Source organism: Triturus cristatus, chromosome 8 (genome assembly GCF_964204655.1).
Source record: "Triturus cristatus chromosome 8, aTriCri1.1, whole genome shotgun sequence".
NCBI classification, from domain to species: domain Eukaryota; kingdom Metazoa; phylum Chordata; class Amphibia; order Caudata; family Salamandridae; genus Triturus; species Triturus cristatus.
In genome coordinates this window covers 1,034,126,332-1,034,148,337 of record NC_140591.1, presented here as the reverse complement: position 1 = coordinate 1,034,148,337, position 22,006 = coordinate 1,034,126,332, and the positions used below count along the sequence as shown (strand labels likewise).

Genomic DNA, 22,006 nt, shown 5'->3' with positions numbered 1-22,006 from the left:
AAACCAAAGGAAATGATGGACGGAGTGGTGAACATTGCAAGCACTCACCCCCAGTCAACTGATCTGGGTTTAATCCATCACCGTTCTTTAGCCCACTCTGTCACCCCAGTTCAGACATGGCCATATGTATATAAGTTGGCAGGGTATGCTCAGACGTGAGTCCCTTGCTCACTTGGCCACTGGATTCAAGCAAGCCTGGCTGAAGACGGCTGAAATGCCAGAGACCGGTCCTAGGAAGCTTGTTTCCGGTCCAGGGAAGACATGGTTTGGCAGTTCGGGCTGGACTGCTCCCATGAGGCACAGGGTCAGACTGATTTGCATATGGCCATATCTGAACTGGGGTGGCAGAGTGGGCTAAAGAACGGTGATGGATTAAACCCAGATCAGTTGACTGGGGGTGAGTGCTTGCAATGTTCAACACTCCGTCCATCATTTCCCTTGGTTTTTGCTTTGTTAGCCATAAGTTGGCAGGGTATGCTCAGACGTGAGTCCCTTGCTCACTTTGCCACTGGATTCAAGCAAGCCTGGCTGAAGACGGCTGAAATGCCAGAGACCGGTCCTAGGAAGCTTGTTTCCGGTCCAGGGAAGACATGGTTTGGCAGTTCGGGCTGGACTGTTCCCATGAGGCACAGGGTCAGACTGATTTGCATATGGCCATATCTGAACTGGGGTGGCAGAGTGGGCTAAAGAACGGTGATGGATTAAACCCAGATCAGTTGACTGGGGGTGAGTGCTTGCAATGTTCAACACTCCGTCCATCATTTCCCTTGGTTTTTGCTTTGTTCGCCATAAGTTGGCAGGGTATGCTCAGACGTGAGTCCCTTGCTCACTTTGCCACTGGATTCAAGCAAGCCTGGCTGAAGACGGCTGAAATGCCAGAGACCGGTCCTAGGAAGCTTGTTTCCGGTCCAGGGAAGACATGGTTTGGCAGTTCGGGCTGGACTGTTCCCATGAGGCACAGGGTCAGACTGATTTGCATATGGCCATATCTGAACTGGGTGGCAGAGTGGGCTAAAGAACGGTGATGGATTAAACCCAGATCAGTTGACTGGGGGTGAGTGCTTGCAATGTTCAACACTCCGTCCATCATTTCCCTTGGTTTTTGCTTTGTTCGCCATAAGTTGGCAGGGTATGCTCAGACGTGAGTCCCTTGCTCACTTTGCCACTGGATTCAAGCAAGCCTGGCTGAAGACGGCTGAAATGCCAGAGACCGGTCCTAGGAAGCTTGTTTCCGGTCCAGGGAAGACATGGTTTGGCAGTTCGGGCTGGACTGTTCCCATGAGGCACAGGGTCAGACTGATTTGCATATGGCCATATCTGAACTGGGGTGGCAGAGTGGGCTAAAGAACGGTGATGGATTAAACCCAGATCAGTTGACTGGGGGTGAGTGCTTGCAATGTTCAACACTCCGTCCATCATTTCCCTTGGTTTTTGAATTAATTATAGAAGCCTATTGGTTTTGTCTAAAATACAAATACCTACATGCAGCACGTATTTTGAACCAGTTTGGGCTGGGTCGGCTCCTCTGGCAACACGTGTTCTGTAAACCTCTTTCACTTTATCGGGGGTGGATGGCTCAAATTGTTTTCACACCTGCTGTATTGGGTCATCACCATGCTATATTATTGGCCTTGGAAGGTATTTTCTGCAACTCTAACCGTGTCTCATTAATCAGTGAAAACAATTTGAACCAGCGAGCCTTGATAAAGCGGATGAGTTCCAAGAGATCTCAGCGAAACACGTGTCGGCTGCCACCACTAAATTCTCAGTATTAACTTGTGGTTGATGTGATGTGAAGTCTAACACCGTAAACATTAAGAATAACAACCAAATCAAAGTTTCACAGATCGGATTATGAGACAACCTTTACTATGAATGTTGTTGTTTTAATGAGTATTTGTGCTAACAGGCGCCTCTGTCTTCTATTTTTGGTGCTCCAGGCCAGTGCACCCTAAACAGCTAAAAACAAATAAATAAACGATAAAATGAATAGTGAACAATATATATGAAACAGGGAGCAGGAGGACTTTAGATTTGCCTTATACCTTCATACTCAAGCAGCTTAAATAGCAATAAACAGATTTGCTCTAGTTTCTATTAATTCTTATTCAGCATTGAACAAACTAACTTCAGTACAATAATTTTCATTGGGAGGCTAAGAAACAAAAAGCCTGGGTGACAAGCAACACATGCTATTTATTATGTTTCAAGTTAATTAAGATGAACATTGCTTTAGGATCTGTATGCATTTTAGAAGCAGAAAGAATAATTGGGTGGGACAGAAAATAGTTTGAAAATGTGGAATACCTGGCATTAAAGAGGCACTTGGAAATACTTTCTCTTGCTTAATCCGGCTCTCCGTTAACAGTTCCTCTGCAGTGATAGGGAGATCCAGTTGGTCACGAATTACCTGAGCAGCTGGCAACGACTGTTTGCCCATAACTAAGGATTTGACTTCCCATGTGTATTTCTTTCCATATCGAGCACAGATTTCTTGGAACACGTCTGTGTACAGCTGTTCAGTATCTGGAAAGGCAACATTTGAAAATATGAGTACTAATGGATAAAGTTTTTATTGCTTAACAAAAATCATTGCAATTGAAACATCTTAATAATCGGACAATATATAAAAAACATTATCACATTTAGTTACAGGCCAATAATAAAACTGTGAGCATTTTTTTTTCTAAACGATGACAAAAATATTCTTGACAATTTATGAATACTTTCATATTTATTCAATAAAACCGATTAACTTTCATCAATCCTTATAAACAGTTAACTATACAATCTATCAGACATGGACTGGACTGTGAGTACTAGCCAAAACGTACATTATGCGGTTGAAAGAGGCTGGGTTACATTAAAGGCTCACGTATGCTCTATTTCAACTCTAGTTTAAGAGAGAAAAATATACAAGTGCATAAGTGATATAGAGAACAAATCTGATGCTAAAAATACATACACAAAGTGTATTTATTGAACGGTCGAAAGGAGACCTGATCACAAAGGCATGTAATAGTATGTTAAGGGGTACTCCTGGGGTACTCCTTTACATACCCTTAGTTGCTTTATTAATCGCGTCCAAAAACATCTAAAACGGGAAAAACTGTGAACATTCAGTCCTATTAATCCACAATTAGTACAAAGAGAAAAGAAAGTGTTCTCTTTTCACTTTTGCTACTAGGGTGTTAGACGTTTGGATTCTGATTCATAATTGCATACATGAGTACGTAAATTGAGTTCTCCTGCAGTACGATTTATCATAGTCGTATTTTTTGTGAATCGGCCCCATCATATTTTAGATGATGTATGAAATCCTGTAACTGTAATCTGGCAGAACTGTTTTTACTTCATTCCATCTTTAATCACCAGGCAAATTATTCAGAGGACAAAGTGCACATAAACCGCTGGTATTTACATACGAATTCGAAATCCCTGTCTTTGAACACTGGTATCACTTTTGCTCAAAAGATGGTCATGAAGTTGCAGAAAGGAGCCACTCGACAAAACGTGCTGTGCTCAAAGACTGTACTTTAATCTGGAATGGATGAAATCGCTTTTCCTCTCTGTAATTATAGGCAACAGTTGAATCACTAAACGGTTGGAAGTTCAGAACAAAACTGACAACAATCACACGGTGCTCCAGTTTATAAAATTCCCAGTTGCTGTTTGCATATAAACGTCCTCATTACGAGTAGAGCAGAGCTGCTTCACTGGAGGGGATGATACCATCTTCCCCCGCACAGCATGTTGGGGGGATATGCAGGGTGCATGTCGTCCCCCATGCCAAGAAGTTGGGCCCCATTTAATATGCTGAACATGTTCCAGTGTAATTTTCCGACACCGGGACACATTCAGCAGCGCCTCCACGTTGTCTGCTTTCCCTTGCGAGCAGCAAGATGCAGGCAGTGGAGGGGCTTTCTTACTTTCACCCCCACCCGGGCAACATACAAAGGCCTAATTTAGAGGGTTAGCAGCCCTCCTTTTGTTCGAGTAGCATCACGACTTGGAGCTATGTCGAGCCTATCGCCTAGAATCCAGAGCTATGGACGGGAAACAAAGGCACACAGCTTGTTATGCCTCGCTTAAGGGAAGCAAGCTGTTGAATGTGTTCAATCATATCTAAAACAGATATGAATGCACTGGCATTTAGGATGTAATCGTATGTACGAGTATTTCAGGGGTCGCTCCTCCGCTAAGGCAGAGGAGCATCGCTCTACTTTCTTTTAGCAAAAGGGAAAATTAAATGATAATAACGCAATGTTATTATATAATATTTTTTTTCCGTGCGGAGGCAGTTTTGTGGGGCGGGGCTAGGCTGGGCAGCACAAGGGGGAGGAGTGGTGGCACCCTCGTAAGTGCGCATAAATGTTTGGAAGGCCCTCTGGGGGCGGCCAAACCTTGATGCGCACTTTACATCTTCTCCACCCAGGCTACATTACAGCCTCGGTGGAGAACATGCCCAAGCTCCCATTCCTCATCTGAGCGCCGAACCATGGCGCTCAGACCAACAACCACGCTGCATTGCAGCATTGTGATTGGCTATGAGGAGCCTGGGTGCTTCCCGTACAAACAGAAGCCAGGAAGAGGACAAAGAGGACGAAAGAGAGGCAGCGGCTGGCCAGCCGATAAGTCAATATTCCCCCCCTTACCCCTTTCTCCGCTCCACCACTGCTTCGCCGGGAGCAGCCACGACTGTTAACATGAATAACAATTTACATGCAACATTCATTTTTAATTTAAATATTTTATAGTGCTTCTCCCATGTCACTAAATCATACAAGTTTGTAAATCAATGTACAGGATATGTGTCATAATACAATGACAGGGCCACTGGAATTATGAGGCAGGGACAGACCAAATTGTGCGGCAGGGTTGACAAAATTATGTGGCAGGAAAAGACAAATTATCCGACAAGAAAAGTCAAATTATGCCTTATAATGCAGTACATCTAGTGCTAGTATTACCTCATTATTTTGGAATTCATGCATATCTTGACATTATCAGGGCAAAGGTTTAATCGCATTAGTACAACTTTGACACCCAAATACAGAAATAAGCAAAGGAAAGGTGACCAGTCAAACTTTGCAAAAGGCCTTCCACTGCTTGGCAACGCGTCACTGTGCTTTTAGTAGCTTTAAATCAGTTTGACCTATAAACAAATATTTTTTGTTGAAATCTGAAGATTATGCAGCAAATGATGGATTATGTGGCAAATGCTACAAATACATTATTATAAGGAAAACGCTGCAACTGTAACATCACATAATTCCAGTGGGCCTGAATGAGGGTTACAATGTATAGGAGTCACACATCGTCCTTCATAGCTCACTGTGCTAGATTAGCAGGATTGCAGTGACAAAATGATTTACATGTTAAAAACAGTAACCCACTTACCTATCTACATAAAATAAAAATCTGTCATCTGCATGCTACATGGTGTGCTTTGCAGAAGACACCTTAACCCTCAATGCTGCTTTGAGTCGAAACTGTGATCAGACAAAACACATATCTCCAGCAGATGCATTAATCACCATAGTTATCGTACAATTATTATTTGTTGAGATTTACGGGGCACAAAAAGATCTCTGCAGCAGGTGCCTTAACCCCATAAGATATTTCAAAATGTGGCCTTTGCATCCAGTTAAGCCAGAACAGATTTACTGTCAGGTTTCTCCTTGTTGCTAATTTATTTGGGGCAGAGTATTTTATTTTTTGTTAAATAAAAGTTGACTGTCAGACTGCTTTCCATGACTCTCCTCCACGTGACCCCATCAGCATTTGTTGCACATAGACATGGGTAAGCCAACACATTAACAGGGAGACCCGAGCCAGAGTTGTGCAAAGAGGTTGGCTTTGCTGTCTGTATAAGGCTGTGCACGAGAGCGCCCTGGAAAGGTTTGGCAAGTAAATCATACAACAAACGGTATGGTGTCTTCAACATTCAATGAAGTGTATTCAGCATGCAGAAGTGTTTTAACTTAGTACATCAGATCATATCACTATATTGATTAAAAGTGGTGGTTTTTAAACATGAACTTGTAAACATTCCTGCCCACACCTGCCCCGGCTACAATGGTATTGGTAAACTAGAAGAAGGTCAGTTGTCATGCATACCCTAACAATGGCGCAGATTCCTATTATAAATGGAGAAACACAGCAGTCTACTAAATGAAACACAAATGGTTTTTGAACAGCGCACATCCTGAACTCACCTATCTGAAGGTGCTCTCATATGTGGTGATAAAAAAGGCTCAGTGAAATAAACTACTTGAATAAGATCACATAATTGGCGAGCATGTGAACTGTGATTGATCATTAGTTTTCTTGTTGTACATTGTGCAGTTCAGGCCTCAGATGGGTATCTTTTTATGTTAACTGTGAATGCTCTGTCTTTAACTCTTGGTGCACAAGGTTAGAGCATGGTGTCAGGCAGAAGCCACATGGAAGGGTGGCTTATGTTGGGCTTGAGAGCCCAAGAAGACCTCAAGGGAGCCAGAGCCAGCCAACTGACTTGAGCTTTTATTGACTTGTCCACCTCTAGTTGCACACCAATTAAAAAGGTAAGCAGTCAGAATGTTGGTCTTTTTGTTCTTGTGCCCCTACACCTGCTTATCCACCCTGACTCTTGCTTTCCATTTGAGCTGGAGCACACACTGCACATGGACAGAAAGAGGAAGAAAGAAGCCAGATGGCGATTGCTGGTGGAGAGGAGTCAGCTGTAGCGAGGCCTTCATTCCAGCTCTTCGTAAGTACTACTACCCCAGCCAAAATTCACCCTGTCCCACAGCAAAATAAATATTGCATCTTATCTTTCTGACAAACTGTTGCCCCTGCTATCTGAACCTGCAACTGAAACTGCCTGAGCACTAATGGCCTCTGCAAAAGTGAGTCCCTGATCTCCAAGAGTTGCCTCTTAAGGTCCTGGACACTCGGCTGGTATCAGAGTGCACTCCTCTGACTCAAAAAGGAGAACGCCTAAAGTTTTGGGCTCTAAGCGACTGGAGCCCATTCGCACCAAGGTCTTGCTGCCTGTGCTGAATGCCAACAAAAAGCTCCAGTGAACGTAACTCTTGGCGATACTGCGACCACCGGCAACATGAGATCTTCACTTTGCGCTACAGCATTGGCAGTGTGTGGTGACCACCAACGTTAAATTCTCCAGCAACAACCATCTGTGATGCTCATCGGCATCTTCGCTCTACAGTGGCACTTGTCCGCAACGCCTGGCCAGCTTGAACTTGTGACTTTTATCCGGCCTCACAAGTCCAGATAACCGCAAGTGGCGCTTTGTGCTTTTAAGTGCTATACTCATCTGAAGTTTTTTAAATTGTGTTTCTCTAGTTTATCTGATTGGAATTTTGTTGATCTGGTGTCATTTAGACAGCTGGGTGAGAGCAGTTTAAAGTGCGCATGTGTGGCTGGCCATCGCAAGACAGCCGGCATAAAAGACATGCGCACTTTAAACAATGGGTTGTGTAATGCATAACACACCCTCCTCCTACCTGCTGCTGTCACTGAGCAGCTACCCGCCCCTGTCATGACGCTCTGTTCAGGATGGGGGATAAAATTAAAATGGTAATAAATTACCATTTTATTTTTCGTCTCGGGGGCAGTTAAGTGGGTCGACGCTCCTCCGCTGCAACAGTGGTGCCGCCCCTGCTCATGACAAAAGACCAGCGCAGACTTACTTGCAGAGAATAGCCAACTCAAGTTCCCTCATCCACACCCAGTAAGACAGCAGGCATACCTATCCTAATCAGACTTAATTCCCAGATACAGTTCACACTCATAAAGAAACACAGCACAGGAAGGTTAACACTTGCTGCACTTGACTGAATGCCATCCTCCGGGACACTTGGCAACTGCATTAGTACCAGCAGTTTCTTTTTACAATACGATAATGAACTCCAGAGTATCTTTTTATCGTGCTTCTACCAACCTCATAATGAACAATAGTAAAGAATCTCCTTGATACGCTTCTCCTGTACTTTTGCAATGTTTGTATCTAGGAAAATCTTGCACACTCCCTGTCTATGCCTCCACTACTGTCTGTAGACACCGTTTCCAAAGGGTAAACATTGTTTACCACGCATGCGATACAACGCATGCTATTACAACACGGTCATTACAACAACCGCTTTGTTACATTGCATACCATTACAACGCAAGACATTACAATAACTTGCTATTGAGGGCAGAAGGTGTCGGATTTAAAGTCCAATACCTTCCCTACTGTTTCACAGACAGGAGTTGGAATAGCAAATGTTACTATTCCAAGATCCAGCGCCCCCGCCCCTACAGCAAGTCATTGTAATGACTTGCGTTGTAATGGTATGCGATGTTACAACACGGTTGTTGTAATGATCGCGTTGTAATGGCATGCGTTGTAAACGCAAGCAATGTAACGTGGCCTATTCTTTCCAAAGACATTTTAATGCTTCATAAATAAGCCTGCAGAGAGGCTCTGATTTGGTGCTTGAGGACAGTATGTGTACAATTAAGCAGCTTTCCTGTGCAATGTATGGAACCTCTCTATTAGTCTTATGACTCCACAATGAACGCAGTCCTCCACGTCACAGTCTTTCTTTTTTTTTTATGTAATAAAGAATTTCAGATTTTACTTTGAATTATGACTGTACCAGCTTTTTAAAATAATGTATAACTAAAGAATCTTCTTGATCCCTTTTTCCTGTTTTTTGTAATCTTTTTATCATGCAAAATAAAGCATTATTATTGTTATTAGCATTACACTGAATTTACATGATCCAAATACACACCAGGAGGCATGCATTTCACAATGCCTTCATCGCATGAGGCAACTACTAAAGGGAAGCATTGTTGTGCGGGAGACTTTCACCTGGTATGGGACGGCAATCTTGATCGCTCCAGTGTCCAGACCATAGTGCAGCCCTCAAACACAAACATTTATGTGAAGAAACAGGTCTGGTTGACACCTGGAGACATCCACATTACAGGGAGAGGGACTACTTCTTCTCCACTTCCAACAGAACCGACACAAGGAAAGACTGCATTCTCATAGATAAAAGACAAATAAGCAAGGTGCACAGTGATGGGGGATTCTACCCTTTCAGATTATGTACATGTGACAGCAGAATGGGATGTTGAAACTGAAAGGAAGAGGGTTGGAAATGGAGAGTCAACGAATACCTTATAAGAGACCCAGGAAAACTTGTCAAACTATAGGCCAAGATAGAATTCCTACATAAAGACGAAGGGAATGACACCGCACAGCTCATGAAGTGGGATGCACGGAAAGCATACATTAGGGGCCTCTCCAAACAATAGAGAACAGCAACTAGAATATGTCGGGATAGTTAGGAAATTAATAATCCAACAAAAATCTACTAAAGCCCATAGTACAGAAGGGAAAGTAAGGAAAATAAACAGATTCAGAGCACAACTTAACATAAATGAAAAAACAAAGGGGAGGGTGCCCTCCTGAGATTAAAATATAGGTTTTACACAAAAGGAATAAGTCAGTTTGAGTGCTAGCCTTACAGTTAAGGGCCAGACAAAAACAAGAGGCATATAATTGAAATATGCAACACGGTCGGTGAGAACAGACTGGATGAAGAGGGGAAGGTCAATCACTCAATCAATCAGTATTTGTAAGCACAGCTAATCCCAACTAGGGGTATCCAGGCGCCTGATGTCTCGGAGGGCTCTAGTTAAAGAGCCAGGTCTTGAGTCCCTTCCAGAAGTCCGCTAGAGAGGGTGCTGTTCGTAGGTGGGGAGGGGTCGTTCCAGGCAGCGAGCTAGGAGAAGGAACAACCTCTACTGTGGCTCTAGCAGATGCAGGGAAAGTGAGCAAGAGTGAGGGAGGCGGAGTGCAGTTGTCTGGCAGGTTGGTAGTATTTCTCGCATTTTTACCAAAAGCTCTATAAAAGGGGCAGTAGGTGGCGCATGTTTAACCATATGTTTTCTACCTCGCCTCGCATAGGAACAAAGAATATTTAGATAAGCCCATTGAGGAAGTTTGATTGGCCATAAGATCACTGAAGTGTGGGAGAGCACTTGGGACAGATGGCTATTCAGCAATGCTACATAAAAACTTGGCAGGGACATTACCATCAGCCGCGGTCAGTAGTGTTATGTTTATGAGGAACGCCCCTGGCTACAGAGAGGGTGGTCTGGGATGCAGTGCATACAACAAAATTCATTTTATTAATTTATATGTTAACTTACCTGTAAATCTCCGTAATCCATAGTTTACTACTCCCCACCCTGCCCCTCCCCCTCCCCACGTCACCGCCCTGCAGTTACTCCTACTACCGACCGCGGCTGATTACCATTGACTCTGAAATTCTGTGTTGGAGCGATGTCGGGCTCACTCAATCACCGTGAGAGAACGATATAACTGTTATCCTAACACCAGATAAAGCTCGACAAGAATGTAAATTCCACAGACCCATTGCCCTTTTGTAACCTAGATACCGAACAGGTTTGATAAATATGGGCCTGGCCTCACAGAGGCGGATTAACCAGGGTTCATTAGGGGGCACCAAACTCATGACAGCATCTAAAGAGCCACTCACCTAACAGAAAAAGCAAACAGAAAAAATATACCAGCCGTTATGGTAGCACTGAAAACTGAAAAAGCAATTGTTAGAGTTTCTTGAAAATCACCCTGCATAAACTAGGACTAGTCACACAATTTTGCAGTTGGATACTAGCCAGCTATAAAAATCCGAAGGACTAAAGTCTCAGTGTTTTGGGACTATGGCCCGACCTGCATCCAGATGTGTCCCCGACAAAATCACCCAACTGCTGGAGAGGGTGTTGGCAGAGGGGGACGCTAATGTATGCACTATGCCACTACGCTAAACTGCAGCGATACTGGAAGAGATGTTCAGACAAGTATTAATACTATATTTTCCACAGATATCCCTCCGTTCCCAGTATATACTCTCCAGGGCATACCTTATAAACTGACATATTCTCTCCGCTAGATCCGAGGCAAAGTAATAACACTACCAATATGGGCTGCTAAACAAGCCACTACTACACAATGGGGGAGAAAAGAGGTGCCATTATACAATGCATGACTGTCGAATGTAGGAGCACTTGGGACAGTACAAATGTCATCCGGTATAAAAAGGCGAGGGGCTCAGTTTGAGAAAGTTTTGATTCCCTGAATAGAGTTTTCGTCACAGGAATTTAAGGAGCTTACCTACCGAAAATACTTATGGATATTCCCAGGGCACAAGTCCTAAAAAAAGAAGTGGGGGGACGCTGACGTCATGACAGGAAGTGACGCCACGAAAGGTGGCTTGCACCATCAGACTCATTGCCTCCCCTCGCTCACCCTTTAGATGCGATTGCATCAGAGAAGCCAGCGCGTGAGCAGCGTTCTGAATGAGCTCCGATCTCGCCCCGGAGAGGCCAAAGAGTGAATGTGTGGCTCCATTTGCTCCAGTTATCGAGCTCCCGGTAAAATAAGTGGGGGGACACCGTCCACCCACGTGGTACCCTGACTCGAGCCCTAGATATTCCATCTAACACAATTTCCCAGAACGGACCGATTAAGGACGTGTCTCCAGGAGACACTTCGGGTGGAAGGGGTGGATGCAGCATCATACAATGAACCCAAATGTCGATCCCATTCATTTCCTAAATCTGATCAGAGTATCCTGCTTACTATAGTCTCTTAATCCACTATTTAACTGGAGTTTTGCACCCCACCAGCCACTAGATGAAGGTGGATGTATGTGTGGCTATGAAACTGCCGGTAAGACAGAGTTAAACCATATAAATCAGACCTCTAGAGTGGTAGTGAATGGGAACAAATCGGATATAATACAGCTGTAGAGGAGAACATGACAGGGTTGCCCCTTCTCGCCCCTCTTATTTGCTGTCACTTGGGATCCTTGGGCTGCAAGGACCAGAGACGACCCCTAGTTTCAAAGGCATACCATTCGGTGGAGTTCAGCATAAAATGTGCCACTTTGCTGATGATGCACTACTGACTTCAACAGAGCCAGAGAAATCACTAGGGGCACTAATGCAAATTCCAAATGAACACAGACAAATCTGAAATACTTAATATTTCCCTGCCCAGAGAAGAGGCTGATCAGTTGAGGAATCGATTTCCCTTTTTATAGGCAGGAATGCATATCCTCTATTTGGGATTAAATGTCACACCTAACTTAGATTAAATGGTCAAAGTGAACCAGTCTCTCCTAAAGAAGGTGATTTTGACTGGCTTGTAAAGATAAAGCAGCCTTCCACTTTAATGGCTGGGGAAAATAGGCACTTTAAAAATTAATGCTCTTCAGTACTGTCTTCATGTTTTCCAAACACCGCCCACTCAGATCTCAAAAGAAGAAATATTATCTGTGCAGAGGAAATTATTGGCTTTTATGTGTAGGGGGGTGGAAGAGCCAGCATCTCTTCAACACTCTCGTCAGCCTCTAGATCCAAAGTGGTATGGCATTCCCAGACATTTAGAGATACAACAAAACAACACCTTTGAGACTCCTCCAAGATTGGGTTGCCTGCAGGACAAACAACAAATTGATTTTTATTGATGGAGCTGTGAGAGGACAGCCCCTTTCAGTTGTCTTATGCCTGCCTAGGTATACAAGCCCTAAATACACATACACCAGTGATATAAAAGGCATACTAATGAAAACTCAGGATGAAGTGAACTGGAAGTTGGAGCTGACTTCTTACCCTTTACACTGATTCACTTTAATCCTGAGTACACTCTAGCCTTGCAGGGGCAGCCATTTTGTAGATGGCAAGATGGTGAATGTCCCATAGTGCATGACCTATTCCACAAAGGAGAGATTAAATCCATCCTACAATGCAAACGGAGTTCTCTTTTACCCTCTTCAGTGCCCATGACGAGATAGTCTCGTCATGGAGCACGGTTGCGCTGTGCCCATGACGAGACTATCTCGTCATGAACCCCGCCCGCTAATGCAACGCCCGGCACAGGGCGGGGAAAGGGCGTGGCACTGAAGGGGTTACAGAAGACAGTAGATTGATTTATGCTCAAATATGTCACTGGGTCATGCACCCCAACATTACATCTTTGGCAACAAGAGGTTCTACTTCCTATAAAAAATCCATGATAAGTTGCCCAGTATCAAACGGGGCAATATTGAATACATATAAATTGCTGGAAAAGGAATAACTAAGTAACAACTGAAAATTCCACAAAGTGTGGGTGGGGAACTTACAGAGAATTATAGCAGGCAAAGACTGAGATAACCGGCGGAATTGTATAATTGCTATCTATTAAATGTAATGCACAGTGGACAAAAGCATGAACTCGTGTATAATTGGTGCCCTACACCTCAAAGTTTCAAAGAGACATATCTCAATCTAAAAGCTGAATGCTGGAGATGTGGGGATCCAGAAGGATCAAGCTTGCAAATTTTGTGGCCATGTGCTACATTCAGACATTTTCAAAAGGAGATGCTCAGCAACATTAAACAAACTATAGGTTTCCCAATATGGGAACCCCCAGATGTAGTCTTGTTCAGCATTCACAATGTGAAAGGGCGCTGAGGACACTCATTGGGCATCTTTTAATATTCACCGAACTACTGATTCCTGCTGACTGAAAAAAGTCTGAACCCTTTACAAGGTTAAGGTGTTTCACTAAATTAGGGATGGTTCTATCTATGGAGAAAATAATGTATGAGTCGGCTTAACAGTGCCACCAGTTTCAAAGACCACTAATTGGTCATCTTACAAGCATCAAATGTGTTTTTACCAGACCTCAAAGATTAAGAGTATTAGATCTAAATTTCTAAAGTGATTTGCAAACCAGATGTTATGAAATGGAGGAGGGAGATCGGCTTGCATCTAAATGCCTAATTATGTCTGCGAGGAGGGGGCAATGGAAGTTGTGGGTGAGAAGGTGAAAAGGGGAAAACTTAAATGAGTTATGACACAATATGACCTTTTTAAAGAATTATACAATATGTTTGTGATGGTATGAATTGTCTATTTTCAATAAAAATATGTTTTCAAAGTAAAAAGAACACACATCTAGGTTAATATCAGCAAATGTCCTGCCTACATACCTCCAATAGCTCCCATCTGTATTTGGTTACGCCAGCTCCAATCTTCTAGATGTTATACAACAATCTGTCAGTAATTTGTGTAGTGTTTTTTGGGTTGGAAAGGGATTGATTTTGCCAGATCCATCCACAGCCTTGGCAAAGGTTCTGTGCCTATATAAGTCAGTTTCCCATCTCATCTATTAAGGCCAGCCTGTGGTATCTTGGGCTTCATCCAAGGCTTTATAATTGTTAGAAAACTGCCCTTTTGAATTTACGTAAGATTTAGATACCATTTCTAACTACATCATATCTGAATGTCCAGCAGTTTATTTACCAAAACTAAAGACCACTATCTGATCTGAAGGAAGAGAGGGCTAACTCATCCAGATCAAATAATTCTTTACAATCTTCAAATTATTTAATGTGGCCCATTTGAAACATATCTATCAAGATCCTATAATCCCCTATCTTCCACTTGCCCAAGCATCCACATGTAAGGCTGGGGTTAAGTTTATATCGTGATGTATTGAAGTGTAACAGGAGGGATGTCTCGTAACTTTGGAATCGGAAACTATATTGTTTCAGACATCAAAAAGCAGTCTGAGAGCCTCAAATGTGTATGTGTTCATTTATCTATCAGCTTTGGGAAACTAAGTGATATTCCACACCGGCCTCCCAGCTGCTACACTGTCCATATGCAGTTAGTGTTTTCCAGATTCCCTGTGGGACCATCCATAAATAACACTCAGTTGTTCCGCTCTACATTAATTAGTAAAATCTGGTAACCTAAGCCCCCTGCACATTTCTTCTTCCTTCAGAACTTTTCAAACAGAATCAAGTTTCTTCCCTTCACATTTAAGATCATTGCACATGCTTATGTCTCTGCGTTCTCCAAACTATTTGCTAATATCGTTGTGTAGCTCTTCAGATTTACACAGAGCAACACAATAGGGGAATTGCCAAAGAAACAGTGCTGCAACTGGCCAGAGAGAAGGGGGACTTGCTTTATGAAGTGTTAGACCTGGCATCCTTGTTGTGGTCTTTATGCAAGCTTTGTGCCTTAAGCCTTCCTGATTTTCTGACTTTGCTTTTACTTTCTTTAGGATTCTGCAAACGTTTCCACTGCTAACGGGTGCTGAAGTGCTTCTGCTCTTTCCTTCACACATTGTAGAATTGGCTTATACACAATTGGCATATTTAATTAACTTGTACGTCCCTAGTAAAGTGGCACTAACTGTGCCCAGGGCCTGTAAATTAAATACTACCAGGGAGCCTGCTGCACTGATTATGCCATCCACTTAAGTAGCACTTTAAACATGTCTTATGTCTGCTATTGCAGCCTTTGTGTGCAGTTTTAAACTGCCATGTCAACCTCTCAAAATAATCCTTTTGCCAGGCCCAAACCTTCTTTTTTAAGACATGTAAGTCACCTCTAGGGTAGGTCCTGGACAGCCCAGAGAGTAGGGTGCAGTGTATTTAAAAAGTTGGGCATGTACTTTTTAGTTGTACATGTCCTAGCAGTAAAATACTCAAAGTAGTCTTTCATTACGGCATGGTCTACCTCTCCCATAGGATAACATTGGAGTTACCTTATAATATTTATTGAGTGATCATTTGCACATGGGAGAAGGTAACTAATTAATGTTTAGTGTCTTTGGAATTGTTATGAAAAATCATCTCTCATGGTGATATCTGAATTTAAGTACAATTTTGAAAATGCCACTTTCAGAAAGTTGCAAAAAGAACAATTGATGGACAGAATGCAGAACAATGTCATTCATTCACCCCAATACAGAGATCTGGGCCTAAATCCATCGTTATTTTGCTCACCATGCCATTCCAATTTGGACCCAGCCATATGCAAATCAGTCTTGACCCTGCGCCCAATGGGAACAGTCCAGTCCAAACTGCCAGGCCAGGCCCTCCCTGGACTGGAAACAAGCATCCTAGGACCGGTTTCAGGCTGTCTGTGGGTCACATAACTAGGTGTAGTTGACAGGAGGCTTTGTGCATTGCTCCTTTACAGTCACACACACCAGGGAGCTTAGGTGTGCATGGATGAGGCATCACTGGTAGGATGGGAGGGTGGAGCGGAGTACAGCCCTACTTACACTTAAATAGGCTGTGCCTTTCCTCCACACAAAGGGCTGCATACCCCCTGTTGTTAGTCTGCAGCCAGGACAGGGGAGGCAGGATCCCCACTTCAAAGGGTGGCGCAGGTATAAATATTGACTCCATGACACCAACTCTTCAGTACACATCTGAACTTGTGGATACTCTGTCAGGAAGAAGGACTGCTACTTTGCTAGACTGCTACTCTGATGGAGCTGCTGCCCCTCTGTGCTGACCTGCTACCCTCTTGCCTGGGTGAGAAGGACTGGACCTGCATCTGTTGAATCCAGGTCCCTAAAGCGACTCCAAGGGCTAGGTGGCTGGCCTCCTGGTTAGAACTTCAGGGACAGAAGGCTTGAGCAACCTTGAACCCAGCACCTCGACTCTGTCAACTGTGAGTCCTACCTTGCCAGGTGGTGCCACCGCAGTCCTGGACAGAAACCGCCTTTAGAATGCGTCCATTACCACGCAATCCCATCATCACACACTCTACTGACTGGATTTTTGTCATTTTGGTCTTGTTTTATTCATTAAAAATTACTATTTTTTTCTAATCCTGGTGTCGGATCCTTTTGTGGTGTGTTTTAACTTTGTCACTGTTGGAAGTGTTGCTCAAATACTTTATACATTGCCTTTGATTTAAGCCTGACTGCTTTGTGCCAAGTTACCAGAGGATTGAGCACATGTTAATTTGGGGGTTTGCTTGTGCTTTACCCTGACAAGAATTGTGGTTGCTGCTTGAGCATACTGAAAAGAAATAACTACGTTGCTGAGCTTTCCTTGACACAAGGTGTCAGTGGGCATATTTCATGTTTATGCGCACTGCACAATCTGGTCGATGTTGCCAGATGTATGTTTGCACCAGTGTGCAATCACAAAACCAGTTATTGCAACTCTTTGCTTGGGGGCGGGGTGAATCATGTTAATGAGGATGGGGTATAGACAGATAATTGGGTCGATTTCAGAGTAAGTGGAGGGTTGTTCTGGTTAAATGTAACATACAGAAAGTGTCACTCTGCAACAGAGCAATATAGCTGTCACAGGTTGGACACTGGTGTTTATGCAGGTCGCAATGTTGACCAATACATGAAGTAGAATGGGATTGGGCTAAAAACTGACCACACCATTATAAATAAAATTCCTCACTTGGAATGCATTTGTCTAAATAACTAGGCCAAATCCAAAATACAAGTGTTGGCTTACCTGCAATGGGACAATGTTTGCATCAGTATGCTTCCTGAGAGCAATTTCACAGACAGGGGGCACGCAGCATTTGATGGAAGTATCTGTGCAACAGGTAATAGGCACCATAAAGTACACACTTGAGGTGGGTGGCAATTTTGATACACAAATCAGTGAGGTTCAGGGTAGATAAATTCATTAGTGGTGAAGATGGCAGGTAGGTGATGGTGCTGATCCTTACTAATGTATACAGCACAACTTATGATCAACCAATCTTTTAATGAAGAGCTTTTGGAGAAACGACGAAATGCTGCAAATGTATTTCTTTCCACTGGGAACTTCAATACCAACTTAGACCTCAGTAGAGACTGATCTACAGATTAGATCAGTCCCAAGGCACCAGCCACAGAGCAGTGTTACAGTATGAGGATCTTTTCCACGTGGGGCATGTTTTGCACCTCAAACCACCCAGATCTGAAAGCATATCCATGCTAGTCAACGCTACAGAGTGCTTCTACAGAGTCAGAGCATAACTGTGAGACTGATGCATGACTTACAGCAAATTGATAGAGTTACCCAGAACGCTGTGAGACCACTCACTGGGGCTCCTTCGGGTGAAGTGGGTTCTGGCACTGACATGAACAGACTCTGGCAACTCAAAACCTCAACTTTGACTGACATGGCATTTTGCAGGAAGGTAAGTGAATATATTGGATGATACTTTGGGATAAACGAGCACTTTGTATCTATTCAGGCCACAGAACAACAGAACAGTGGAGAAGTGTGGCTCAATGGTTAGAGCGGCAGACCTCGATGCAGAGCACTGGTCCGGGACCAGGGTTCGATTCCCGTCGCGGCAGGGTCTCGGGCTATAAATTCCGCGGACCGGATATTCTCGCCTTAGTGCCTATTCTAATCATGGGTTCCACGCTGCAACTCTGGGCAATAGCTTGCTTAATCTCCACAACGGCCCCAACAGCGCTGGGATGCCTGGCCTCACCATGGGGGTGCCCAGGAGTGGACACCTCACATGGAAAGCCAGGAAGGGTTCCTTCAGCGGTATGAATACAGCGCTGAGATACCCGTAGTGGTGATCGGCGCTATATAAATACCTATACATTTACATTTACAGAACAGGAAGCAATGAAGGCCTGCAATAGAAGCATTTATGTACCTAGGGTGTGTGGGGGACCTCATTAACTAAGAGGAACATTAAATAACTTAGAGAATAAGCTAAGCCATCTGGAACTATAATATGAAGCAACTGCGCTCAAGACAATACTCAATGGGATCAGGAAACGAGTAGCAGAGCTCAGGGGACGCGTAAACGTGTCCTCTGTGAAGTGATATTTTCAGTGAGACCATTTGAGGAGGAAAGTGGCCTGGTCGCAGTTTGGCATGGATGTTAGACCAATTGTGTGCTGCGCTGCGGGAATTAATAGTACATTTTGGCCCTGGTGTTTAATGTAGTGCTAGGCATCAGATAATTGCATTTTTTTCTAGTACAGTAAGTAACATCTTTACAACTATTCACTCAATGGTGCTAAAGTTGGCAAGCACATAACAAGGAAAGTTTATGAAAGTCCTGTCAGAATTCAAACCTGCAACATGCTGGCTGCACACACCTCAGGAGCAGGCACTTCACTCACTGAGCTATCTTACCTATCATATTATAGAGCATAAATTATCTCTGACAAACAAAGGGTCGGGACAGTACTACTACAATACAGCAATTCCAGGCAGTTGCTAGGGTATGGACAGAAGGGCCAGACTGCCTCTAGAACTAGCAAATATGGCTATTAAGAGGGGGGAAATGGCATTTTGTATAGATTGACAACAAAACTTGAATAAGCTCTACAAAAGGTAAAGCGTTCAATATATATATATATTTGTTTTAATTCGAGAATCCATTTATCTGGCATCTCACCTCTAGGCATGCATTGACAAAGACTGATTGTGGAGTCATGTTAAGAAATAATTTAGGTTCGGGTATTTTTTTTGCAGACAGATGGATTTTGACTGCGGCCTCCGAATGCAGGCACGTTTTCTAGTTGCTGACTGAGCACACAGAACGAGCTTTCCCCAAAAAGGTCGGTAAGACCCCTTGGCATGTCTCCAATCTTTAAGGGAGTTCTGGCGTGAGAAACGTATTTTCTAGGTAGGGGACATTAGTCAAGGTTACAGAGGCTGAAAAGATGAATCAAGGTGAAAAACTCCGAGTCACAGATGAGTCCGCCAGCAGCTGGGGTGACGTGGACCATAAGATTGGGTTGGCAGCTCAGACAGTGCACAAGACATTTTCGTGCCTGGGATAATCTCTAAGCACTTTGCTTGAAATTGGATCAGCAACAGGTTGCGCTTGTGAGGTGAAATGCACCGGACATGGCAGATTCCAGTCCGATAATTCCTTTAGCCGCTCTACAGTGGCACTTTATTCTTCTGTTCAGGTCCTAGTCTCTGATAGACAAGATTAGCACCTCGGCGCCAGATGAATGCCCAGCTGTTACCTTTGTAAACGTTTCCTCGCCACAAGACGCGGACGAGGGATTTCGCGATAATACAAAAATGAACCAAGGAACGTCATGTTACCGTTCATGCCGGAATCATTTAATAACATTTTAGAAACTCTTGATTATGAAAAAGCTGCAGGCCAAAACTTCTTACTACTGAAAATGGCACTGTCGTAAATTCGCGACCACCGACATGCACTAACAAAGAGCCGATTCTAAATATTAGCATTCATTATTTGGAATTTTCATTTCACCATTAAAAACGTTTTTTTTAATTCCGTGTCTGTTTGCTACTGCCTCATCCGTCATCGTCATTAAACACCACTGTGCGTCGGAGAGTGACAGTTCTACAAACAGTGTTGATTGATGAAGTTGTGGCGCGTGCAGGCAGCGCCTACTCCAAAACTAAGCCGGCGTAGCTAGGCCTTGATGAGCTGAATTTATGAAGGGCGTCATTTTCTGCTCCTTAATTACGGCAGGCGTCTTTCCAGACCTTACCACAGTTTTGGCCTTATAACCTCACAAATCGAATGGATTCCCCCCACATTCAGCGCGGAATCAACTGTGCGCGCGCAGCTGACTTGTTTGCCAAATTAATTTGCATTCCTCCACTCCTCGCTCTCTTTAGCTCACAGAGGCACGCGGTAAAAAATCACAACAATATCGGACGCTATCCGATGCATACATTCCCCATTCAGCATCCACTAATCATTGTTTTGCCCTCCTCCGGGCGTTTGGAATGCTGCTCGGTTCTTCGCTAGTGCCAACGATTGCATTTTAATGTACTAATTACTTTCTGCTAAAAAGAGGTCCTTTGTGTATTTGTATTTTTAAATTTGATCGCTTTTGTAGTCTTAAAATGATTTACAAATACCCATTTAGAGGCGCGAGCACAAATCTATAGAGAGAAAGGAAACAGGACTAACATTTTTAAGGATAGATTGACTGCTAGCCAGAAGAACAATATGTATGACACCCTTGCGTCCCACGACAGGAGACAAGGTTAGTGTTGCACTGTATGCTGAATAAATACTCTGGGTTGGATGCTTGGGGGATATTGCATATACGTGTTTCTTTTGATCCAGTTTTAGAAGCATGTCCATCAATACTTAATTATTAAATATTCCCTCGAAAGCAATGTTAACATTTTATTAATTCTCTTCCAAATTAGAGGGTAACATAGTTTGAGAGAATGAAACACAAATGCAGACTAGCATTGGGAGTCGACCATAAAGGAGGGGAAAGGGAGTGTAAGACTAAATAGGTGTATAATGACAGTCTGCTTCTGAATCAGCCCTACTTGCTGCATTTTTTAAAATTATTATTTTGAATACTTTATTGCTCAGTCATATGTTGCGCACAGAATGACAAACTGGGACATACCCACAAAAAACAATACCGTAACCATCCAGGTATTTCAGTATTGACTCAAAAACAAATATTAGATTCGCCATCACCATACATTTTTCGTCGACCACCTTTTCGTCACTAAATACACATAATTCACAATTGCCAAAACTATCTGCATGTTTATGGTGATAAATGCATGCATTATTTTTAATGCTTTGGACATGGTCTTTTCAAAATAGCTCGCCTCAAAACTCTCCCTTAATTGAGAGGTATCACCATCCTTCAAACGCTTCATCAGGATTCCAAAACAAGGAGAATGCTTTCCACAGATGTCAATGGGACCACACGCCTGAAAACCTTTCTTACAATCCAAAAAATGATTTCAATGTGTTCTTCCTTTAAAACCACTCAATCTCACCCTCCTTAAATACTCAAAATGTCGATAGGTATGAAACAGGTGCCTAAACAGATGTCTTTCTTAAAAGTATCCAGAAATTCTTTATGAATAAATAGTTTATGCTATAATGGCCCCATTGACCACATTCACCAACTTCTTCTCTGGTATGGATATTGCAAGAAATTGGGTTTTTGATTTAGGGGGTGAAAACCGTTCTCACACATCAACTACAATTCTTGCGGGGTGAACCACGAAAGCCACTAAATAAACCTGTGCTAACCATCTGCTAGCTTGGCACAAAAGCAGTCAGGCTTATCTTAGAGGCACTGTGTTAGGTATTTATGCCGCACTTAAACAGTAATAAAGTGAAAACACAACACAACAAAAATCCCAAACCAATTTAGTAAAATAGA

At 43.2% G+C, this 22,006-nt stretch overlaps 1 protein-coding gene across 1 annotated transcript in view; it reads right to left on the bottom strand.

Annotated features, from left to right (window-relative positions):
* PUDP (pseudouridine 5'-phosphatase) overlaps window positions 1-22,006 on the bottom strand; it is a 758,189-nt gene that overhangs the window by 430,373 nt on the left and 305,810 nt on the right. The window contains exon 2 of the mRNA XM_085622590.1: window positions 2,308-2,526. Within this exon, the coding sequence (XP_085478716.1) occupies window positions 2,308-2,526 (219 nt within the window). The remainder of the gene's footprint in view (window positions 1-2,307; window positions 2,527-22,006) is intronic.